Source organism: Atta colombica, unplaced genomic scaffold (genome assembly GCF_001594045.1).
Source record: "Atta colombica isolate Treedump-2 unplaced genomic scaffold, Acol1.0 scaffold38, whole genome shotgun sequence".
Classification (NCBI taxonomy): domain Eukaryota; kingdom Metazoa; phylum Arthropoda; class Insecta; order Hymenoptera; family Formicidae; genus Atta; species Atta colombica.
The window spans coordinates 1,151,300-1,161,408 of NW_017259490.1; the positions used below are offsets into that span (position 1 = coordinate 1,151,300).

Below are 10,109 nucleotides of genomic sequence, written 5' to 3' on the forward strand. Positions count from 1 at the left end.
CTAAATAACTAAATAATAATTACAATATTGTAACATGAATGCAATTATCGCAACTTATGCACGTTTGTTTTTTTCCGATACATATGTTTTCTATACTACAATTTATTGCGTTTATGGCAATAAATTATAAGTTTTACTAAACGGATTCCTGGGTCATACGATACTCAAAAACACTTCCGCGTTCTGCAAAATTATGATTTCTATTAGATTTTGTATCTTTGTATTCTGATGTAGACCTTGTTGCTAAATATTGTGAATTATAAGTCTTTGAATAGATCGAAGATTTTTCAGCTTGCTTGTCTTTATAAACAGAACCATAACCACCACCACCTGGAGTTTCCATAATGAACTTATCCTATGAAGAAACCGTAAAAATTTGATCACAAATTGTTAGCTAAACTTTCGTAATAACAATAATTGCACATTATTAAGATAATGAAAGTATCATATTTGGTAAACATCAAAAGCTAAAAAGTTAAAGATTTATGTCTTAAAATTATATATCCTTGTAGCCCTATTTATTTGCGATATTTGATCAATAAAAATTATTTTTACACTGAATTTATTAAAATTTTAAGGTTGGGGTATATTTTACACCTTACATGAATAATGTAGAATTAATTCAATGTTATTCTTTCTTTAAACTTGATCACGTTATAAAGTGACATAAAAAATATAAACAATAATTGTGGATATCTGCATTTATAATATGTATTGTTATTGTATTAAATTATTGTAATAAATAAAAATATAATATATCATAATTGTTTGTAGTGTGTGCTTTAACGAATATAAAGACATATACTATTTTAGGCAACAGTCGACTATTGCATTTATTATTAAATGCAATGAGAAGAGATAATTAGGAAAAGCGATCAAATTATACTACTACGAGTTGCATGTGCGAGCGATCGTACATCCTAACTTTTGATCAACCACTACAAATTATTCCGAAACTTCGAAGCGAGAGCATGTCAAATAACATCATCAAAATTTTTAGAAAATTGCATTTGCTCTTGCCATAAAATCAAATCGCATATTAATAGAGATTTATAGCACATAGTGTATAGAAGCAAAATACATCAATTATATTTGCATATATATAGAGAGCTTTTAAAAATTGTTATGAAAAAATAAAGCCAATTGTATACATTTACTATTTATTATTTTACTATTTATTATTATAAAACAAATTCATTATTTAACGGATAAAATAATTATTAAAATAATTATTAAAATAATTATTATATACAAGTATTGCTTAATGATACTTTTTGTATTTTTTGTACTCACTCTAAATAATAACAGTTACAGTTATAACTGTACACACACACACACGCGCGCGCGCGCGCGCGCGCGCACGCACGTACGCACACGCACGCACACAATTTTAATTAGATAATACAAAATATTTTGACAAATAAAGAACATATTTTGACTATAATAATTTTAATATTAAAAAATTTTTTAGTATATAAATTCTTAAATGATTTTTATCTTTATTTTCATGATATAATTCATTTCATTTTACAAAACATATGAAATATATATAATCATTAACAATACGTATATTTCTCGATAACAAAAACCTTAAATAAAAATTCAAAAACCTTTTAAAATTATGTATAATAATATATAAAATTATGCTGATAATTAGTAAGTAATAATGCAGATAAAAGTTTCAAATAAACAAAAAATATAGATGTCTAATATTTTTAATTATATAATTAAAACCGTATTTATTCATCATTTAGGGATTAATTTAAAATCAATATTCAAAAATTTCAAGATTCATAAATTGATATTATATTTCAATATTGATATTATATTTATAGTAACGTAATAAATTATTATGATATTTTCATACTACTTTTTTGATAAAGCTTGTAAGATATTGATTATGTTTGCAAAAGATATCATTTAAAATTACTTACCCCTTCATAAACTGGAACAGCAGCTTTCGGACCTAAATTAATGTGTCTACCATCAGTCCGCACCAAAATATTTAAACCACACGCTCCAGCCTCACCATCATTATATCCAGGTGGATGATACACTCTCCGCTCGGTTAATACAGATAAGGTCATCGGAGCTCTGCAAACAAATATTAAAAAAAAATTTTTAAATAAGAGTATTTTTTACCAACAGTTATTTTTTATGTATTATCTTATAGAAGAAAAATTTATATAAATAGTCATAATATGCATAGAAATGTGCATTTAATCACCTAAATATCATTTCACGTACAACACCGTCACCACCGATATATGTTCCATTACCACCACTTCCACATCGAATGGAGAAGCGATTAAGTATAATTGGATAGCGAAGCTCGAGTATTTCTGGATCTGTTATTCTTGTATTAGTCATATGCGTGTGAACAGCACTTCTACCGTGCCATGTCGGTCCCTGGAGAACACAAGTTTACTAAACAAATATCTATTATACGTATCACTAAATATACATAAAACTAAAATAGAATGTATGTTACATCTTTTTTTATCTTACGATGTAAAAAAAATTATAATAATTATTATTATAATATAATAAATTTGTTTATACCTTTTAATTTTTTAATATTCAAAGAAAATTTATTTCAATTTATTTCTTTTAATTAATTATTTAGATAATTTATTAGCCAGAATTTATTTTAACATTCAAATATATACTATTTAAAGCTTATAATTTCTTCTTACTGCTCCACTTCCACCAGCAACTGTCTCATAATAACCCCATTTTTCAGTGCCAAGAGTTACGTTATTCATACAACCTTGCGAAGCTGCACAAATTTCGAAAGCTGCCAAGATTACATCAACAATACGTTGAGATGTCAAGACGTTACCTCCTACCACTGCCGCATCCTCTGAGGGATCGAGTAATGATCCTTTAGGGATAATTATTTTCACAGGCTTCAAACAACCCTACAGATAATATTAAATTAATCCAGTGCATTATATTTTTTTTTGAAAAATCCAAAAGGACATTACTTGATTTAATGGTATATCACGTCCAACCATACATCTTAAACAATAAATTACCGCAGACAACGTTATGGCACGTGGTGCGTTGCAGTTACCCCATACTTCACAACCCGTTCCACTGCGAATTTAGATTTTACTATCTTATAAATTATTACAATTTGTATATTATATGAAATTATTATAGCATAGAATTTTGCAAGAAACAATAAGAAGAGTAAAAATATATTTTTTAAAGGTTATTATTTAGACTATATAGAAAAATGTTGTTATAAATGAAATTTAGACTGATGAAAATAAATAAAAAAAAATTTTCAATCAAAGTGGATTTTGATTTTTAATAATGTCCATATACAAATTTGCAAATAAATTTTTCAGTTCTATAAGTTGCATGCCATTAAGTTTGTATAGAACTTAAATCTCGAACTAAAGTTGGAAATAATATTAAAAATTACATTGTTTAATTTAATAATAAATTATATAAAAAAAAAATAAATAACAATTATTATAAAAACTAAAAAATAATACCAGCTGCTAAATTACAAATATTATAAATATCAGTTAAAAATGTACCTAAAATCGAAAATTGTTTCGCCTTTGTTTAAATCGAGATCCACATGTAACTTGATGGGACTACCGTTATCAAGGTAATCAATGGCATCGATATTGGTTTCTTTTCCTTTTCGCGTTTTAATTTTCGTACCTATTGACTTCAACATATGTCGAACAGCAACTTCAGCATTACATTGAATATAATCCATATACGCTTGCACTACTTTGAGACTGTATGTATCAATTAGCTCGTTTACTAGTTGAGAACCCTTACAGAAGGAAACATATTTTACGTATATTTAACTTACATAAATTTAACTAAATTTGAATAAATAATTGAACATTACTTTTTGATTAGCTGCGATCTGAGCTTTGAGATCACTAATGTTGTTTGAGAGATTTCTGGTTCCCGAACTTCCCGGAACTTTGCTCGGCGCCATCAAGGCCTCCGTGAGTTTTTCTTCTTGAAATATTCCTTCATGTACTAACAGAAAACTTTTAAAAACAGCGCCTTCCTATAAAAGAATACTATATTTATGTATAGTTCTCTTAAAATCTATTTGAAAATCATATTCTCGTACCTGACTCAAACTTGTTGAGTGTGGTGGCATAGAACCTGGAGTGATACCACCAATATCAGCATGATGACCTCTACTGGCCACAAAGAATACTGGTGTAGGCACATCTCTAAGATGCATATAAAATTCGAGTATAGTATACTTAATGAACATTTAACATAAATATAAGAGAAAATTAAGACATTTAGCATTAAAATATTAACAATATATCTTCTTTTGTTATAATATTGCGTCTAATAAATATGACATTAGTATAACCCCAAAAACCATTTTTAGTTACGAAATATAAAGAATGTACGAACTTGTAAAATACTGGCGTGATAACTGTTAAATCTGGAAGATGGGAACCGCCTGCTAATGGATGATTAGAGAGGATAACATCTCCTGGAGTAAATTTGCCATTAAACGCTTTCATCTGGTATTGTACAGTTTCTTGCATGGCACCCAGATGCACTGGGATATGAGGAGCATTTGAAACAAGACCACCGTCAGGGCCAAAAATTGCACATGAGAAGTCTAATCGCTCTTTAATATTAGTAGAAATTGAAGTTCTTTGAAGTACTCTATCAAAAATTAGAAATACAAATATTACTTTACAATATTTAAAAGCATTAAAAAAAAATAATTACATTATAACACATATTTAAAATTATTTACTGATTACATACCGACCCATTTGTTCAGCAATGCTCATAAAACGATGCGAAAAAATACTAAGCTGAATATTATCAAGATTAGTGGTGACTTTCGTTCGCAAACCTTGTCCAATCATTATTTTTACATCACCACGGATAGTAATTTCCGCAATGCAATCTGGCTCCACTAAAAGTGTGCTCAAATTATCCATAATAATGACAGGGCCATGTAAAATATCTCCAGAAGATAATGAATTTAACTGATAGACGCCTGTTTCCTGATAGCCACCTTCGAAGTACACCATAGTGGTCTAGAAAATTCATATTTTTAAAGGAGGACGAATAAAAGTCGTCGATTTTTGCCCTCAACTGAGAAGTGAACGTTTTTTTTTTTATAGTTTTTGGGCTGCAGGAATCACGTGGAGCAATCAATTTTACATAAACATGAAGGAATATACGTAAAAATGTGAATAAAGTGAGTAAATAAGCCACATAAGATTTTTGCCATAAAAATGAGAGAGAAATAATGATTATTTTTAATATTTTGATTCTCAAAAATATGTCATCAAATATATCAAATATATGTTATTTTGTGCTAGAGTTAAAGTACAGAAAGAAATAAACGTATGAAAACTCAACAGATGTAAGATGAATATAAGGGGCAAAAAATCGATGACTTTTACCTATTCTCCTTTTTAAAATTTTTTTTATTCGTAACAGAATTCAATAAAGTTTTAAAAAGTTATAACTCTTATTCTGAGTTCAGATTCCCATATAAGTATTACACCATCCTTGTCGTTCATTAAACATTAAACAAGAATGACATATCTAGAGAGTATTCGAATGGACATCAGAAGATGCCCTTTCAGGATGAGAAAATCACTATAATGAAAATCACTATAGTTGAAACAATATTATATTTTGAAGCAGAAATATAATGTAATAATAAATTTTAATAAATCTTACTCTGGACAAGCTGTAAGAACAATTTAGCAATAGATTCTCTAAAAGTTAAATTTGATTTAAAAGAAAGAAATAATTTAAAAAAAATAGTTTAACAATTATTTAAGATATTTTCAGCATTTTTTATCTAACCTTTTCAGCTTTTGGTGAAGCTTGTGAAGGAGACAATATAAGATCTTCTGGAACTTCAGTTTTTCCAATTCCTCGAACTCTCACATTATCAATTAAAATCTTACGGTCTGGTATTGTAAAGCCAAATTCTGTCTTATATCTAATTAAAAAATAGTTTATAAATAAATAATTAAAGACAAGATTTGTTCAAATCAAACGCTTACCTTTCAAGAAAAGTAGCAAGAAAATTTCCATGTCTGGTAGTGACGCTCATTGAATCTTGACTTGCAGAAGTGCACATTAAAGCACAATCAGTGCTCTCATAACGTAAGTGAAGAAATGGTTCCGTTTTTATTTGTGAATCAGAAAATCTTTGTGCGCGAAGTCTATTTCTAACTTTAGCTTCCATCGCATCTAATCGATCGTCCAAACGAGCGAAGCTTTCTGTAGATAAAAAAGAATATTAAAATAAAGGAACACACAACATAATTAAAAGAGAATTTTGTTATCGTATATTACCGTGATTGTAAGTTTCGACGCTTGGTTCTTGTGCCTCTTCAACAACATCTGCCAATGCCATCCCATAAGCTGACAAAATACCGGCGTACTTATGAACAAAAACCGTATTTATACCCAACGATCGAGCGATTGCACAGGCATGTTGTCCTCCGGCACCGCCAAAGCATGCCAGAACATGACGGGAAGTGTCATATCCTTTTGCCTACATAAAAAGAAATTAAAGATAACTTAAAAACGATCATAGTACGTTACTTGTCATTAGTAAAAAATAAGCTCGATTTAACTATACCTGAGTCAAAGCACGAATCGGTCGGCACATAGTCTCATTCGCGACCCTAATAAACCCCATTGCCACTTCATCGATTGACAAAGCTTCATCATTTTTTAAAAATTCATTGATCTGCGACATATGCAGACATTTTGTAATCAAATGCAATATAATACATTTTTTCTCCAATTTAAAAAAATTCGTTACAAAAAATATAAAATTTAGATTTTTGTAAAAATATTTTTGTTTAATGTGTAAAAAAAATTACCTCATAGGTAAGTGTTGTAAACAAACTTAACGTACGAGACACATCAAGTGGTTCATTTTCCTCAGGCCCAAAAATTTGAGGAAAGTATTCAGGTAGCAGACGACCCAGCGCGAGATTGGCATCCGTTACAGTCAATGGACCATCCTTTTTGTAACATGCAGGTCCAGGATGAGCCCCCGCACTCTCAGGCCCAACCTCGAAGAGACCCGACCTGAAGAAAAGCATTGATCCACCTCCTGCCGCAACTGTATTGACATCCAACTTTAACCCAATTTTTTATTTCAGCTAAATCTTTTCACAAAGATATTTAATATTTTTAAGAAAAACTAAAATGTCAATATTTTAAATATCTACAAGTAATATATTTATCATAAAAAAGAATAATACCTGCGGAGCTTGTATAGCAATGCCCGCTGTGGTGCTCTCATAAACATGCTCGTAACTTCCTCCATATCGACTTACATCAGTAGATGTGCCGCCCATATCGAATCCAATCACTGGCAGATCAGTCTCCTTTCCATAAGTTGTCATTGCGTATCCAACAACGCCACCAGCTGGTCCAGAAAGTATAGCACGTGACCCATTAAAACTTTAACATACAAGCACACAGCAAAACATAATATTTAATTTATGCGATAATAAGAAAATTAATTTCAAATAATTTTCAAAAATAAACTTTAATAGTTACGAATTCATAGGTGTTAATCCACCATCGCTCTGCATAAACAATACATTGACGTCTTTCAAATTGTCTTTGAATCCTGAAGAAAAAGCCTAAAAAATTATTCAATACAGTTTAGAAATAGAAATCTATATCTTCAATGTATATTTTAATTGTTATTTTGGAAAGAAGAGAATAGAAAGAAACTTTATATAAAACTTTATAATTATAAAGAAGAATTCAAATTTCATGTATGTAATTATAAAGATAATAATATTACCTCTACGTAGTTTTTAATGTGTGGCGTCAAGTAAGCATCTGCACATGCAGTAAAGCCTCTGGGAACCATTCTCGTCATCGGCATCACCTCGTGTGAAAGAGATATCTGTGAGAAACCTGCTTCTCGCGCTAATTCGCCAATTCTAATCTCGTGAGCCGCATAACTATATTATAAAAGTGCAATAGCAGAATTTAAATAAGCGTATAAAATTAAAACAAATTATAAACATTAATTGTGTGTTTTTAGAAGTCATTTTTCACTAACAAAAAAGTTTTTGTTTGATCAAACGAATTTACTAACGTATAGCTATGTGCCAGAACGATAGCAAGACTATCTATTCCTAGATTACGAAGTGTTTTCAAATCTTCCTTCAATTGTGCCTCATCAAGTTCTTGAATAACGTACAGATCTTCGCCGGTAGAACCTTTTACCTTTCGCCATAACTGATTCTCCATACGACAACTTCCCGATAGAGCGGGAATTACTCTACATTTTACTCCTATTACATGTTTATACAAAACCTCCGGCATCACTATCTCCTGTAAACATTTAACAAAAATTAAATTTGATTTGACATTCAAATGATAGAACAAATGCGTTTATAAATTTCTGTATTATATACAATATTTCGAAAATATTGTAACGAAAAAGTAATATTTCACGATAAAGTAATATATACTACAATCTGTAACATTTTTTTAAATATATATTACATTCAACTATACGAACCAAGTCGAAAATATTTGGCCGGGACTGATTGCCGATGTATAGAAGATCCATGAAACCTTCATTTATTAATAGCGCCATTTTTGCGCCTTTTCTTTCCAATAACGCATTAGTGGCAACTGTCGTTCCCATTCTGATCCATCCTATATTAGAGGTATCGATTACATCTTTTGTTCTAATGCTACCTTCCTAAAATTAATATAAATAATCGTAAAATATTTAAAGTATTTTAGAATTATGTTCATAAATTTTGTAAGATATTTCTACGTATATTATTCTATTTTGTAATACAATCTAATATTATTTATTTTGCTCGCAGATTTTTTCATATACAACTTAATAATTTATTTAATTATATATAGCTTTATAATTTTATTTGTGCAAATTACATATTTTCAAACTGGCTGACATATAACTTTGTTTGTGCAAATTATATACTTTCAAATTCATACTGTAACATTTTTTATTAATAAGTTCCAAATTGTAAAAAATTATAAAATTATTTTTTCATAACTTTGAATTAATTAAAATAACATACCTCAGCTAGTATCCTACGAATACCTTCTGTCGGCGCGTCGTTATAATTATTAGGATCTACGGATAGTAATTTCATAACTCGAATTTTACCTCCAGGACACCTAGCGTATATATCAGTAAACGTGCCACCACGATCTATGGAGAATTGGAATTTATCATTTTCCATTGATGTCTCCATGGATGAAATCTAGTTTATAAACCCGTAGATGAACCCTAATTTAAAAAAAAGAAATATTATATTGTGAAAATTTACTTAATTTGTAGAAGTTAAAATATTTCTTTACTTATGATTATAATTATCAGATAATTAATAAAGTTCTTTTTTTTGAAATTACAAAGTTTAATGTAGGTCATAATTTAATGCAGGTAATGGTGAAATTAGATAAAGTGACCTATTCTCACGGCTGTGCAGTAGGTTGAAAGTAGTAGGGGAATCTGTCAATCAATCAAGTTTTGAACTCATTTGCAGAAATTCACATTACTCGTTCGCATTAGAGTTCTAGGACTCTAGTTTACACTGCAAATGAGCTCAATTTCTCATTGATAGAGCTCTCAGATCACATGACGGAACCTCTGCCATTATGCGCAATGATTCACCTTATGTAATTTCATAATACAAAAAATCCAATAGATTGTACGTATTACAAACGTTACAAATAATATTGAAAATATGAACTGTTTTATATAAGTATATTTATATATACAAAAATTGAAAAGATGTTATTGTGAAAATTGATCTAAAAATGAATACTCCAATCTTATTAGTTTTTTTTTCGTGCATACGCTGTATCAATTTAAACTTAAAATAAAAGCTTCTTCAAAAGCCTAGCATATCTTTTGGGCCGTGCATAGTTTTTATTTTCATTTTAAATTCATATTGTGAACTCTTATAATTTTTTTCAATGTCATTATAATGCAATATATCAAATTTCATATATTAAACTTTGTGTTTTAGAAAAGCAATAAAATTTTTTTGATTACTAATAATTTTATACAGAACACAACATACATATATCTTAAAATAATATAATTT

At 29.2% G+C, this 10,109-nt stretch overlaps 1 protein-coding gene across 1 annotated transcript in view; it reads right to left on the reverse strand.

The window, feature by feature from the left end:
- Window positions 1-136: 136 nt before the first annotated feature.
- The window catches only part of LOC108690870 (5-oxoprolinase), a 10,758-nt gene continuing 785 nt past the window's right edge, over window positions 137-10,109 (reverse strand). Inside the window, exons 2-22 of the mRNA XM_018198384.1 lie at window positions 9,078-9,289; window positions 8,543-8,728; window positions 8,114-8,352; window positions 7,814-7,976; window positions 7,561-7,646; window positions 7,260-7,461; window positions 6,873-7,133; window positions 6,626-6,736; window positions 6,337-6,538; window positions 6,042-6,261; window positions 5,839-5,977; window positions 4,777-5,054; window positions 4,411-4,671; window positions 4,112-4,217; window positions 3,878-4,045; window positions 3,552-3,799; window positions 2,988-3,099; window positions 2,697-2,921; window positions 2,228-2,409; window positions 1,935-2,094; window positions 137-355 (exon numbers count right to left, since the gene is read on the reverse strand). Coding sequence (XP_018053873.1) covers window positions 137-355; window positions 1,935-2,094; window positions 2,228-2,409; window positions 2,697-2,921; window positions 2,988-3,099; window positions 3,552-3,799; window positions 3,878-4,045; window positions 4,112-4,217; window positions 4,411-4,671; window positions 4,777-5,054; window positions 5,839-5,977; window positions 6,042-6,261; window positions 6,337-6,538; window positions 6,626-6,736; window positions 6,873-7,133; window positions 7,260-7,461; window positions 7,561-7,646; window positions 7,814-7,976; window positions 8,114-8,352; window positions 8,543-8,728; window positions 9,078-9,254 — 3,945 coding nt within the window. The 5' untranslated portion in view covers window positions 9,255-9,289. The remainder of the gene's footprint in view (window positions 356-1,934; window positions 2,095-2,227; window positions 2,410-2,696; window positions 2,922-2,987; window positions 3,100-3,551; window positions 3,800-3,877; window positions 4,046-4,111; window positions 4,218-4,410; window positions 4,672-4,776; window positions 5,055-5,838; window positions 5,978-6,041; window positions 6,262-6,336; window positions 6,539-6,625; window positions 6,737-6,872; window positions 7,134-7,259; window positions 7,462-7,560; window positions 7,647-7,813; window positions 7,977-8,113; window positions 8,353-8,542; window positions 8,729-9,077; window positions 9,290-10,109) is intronic.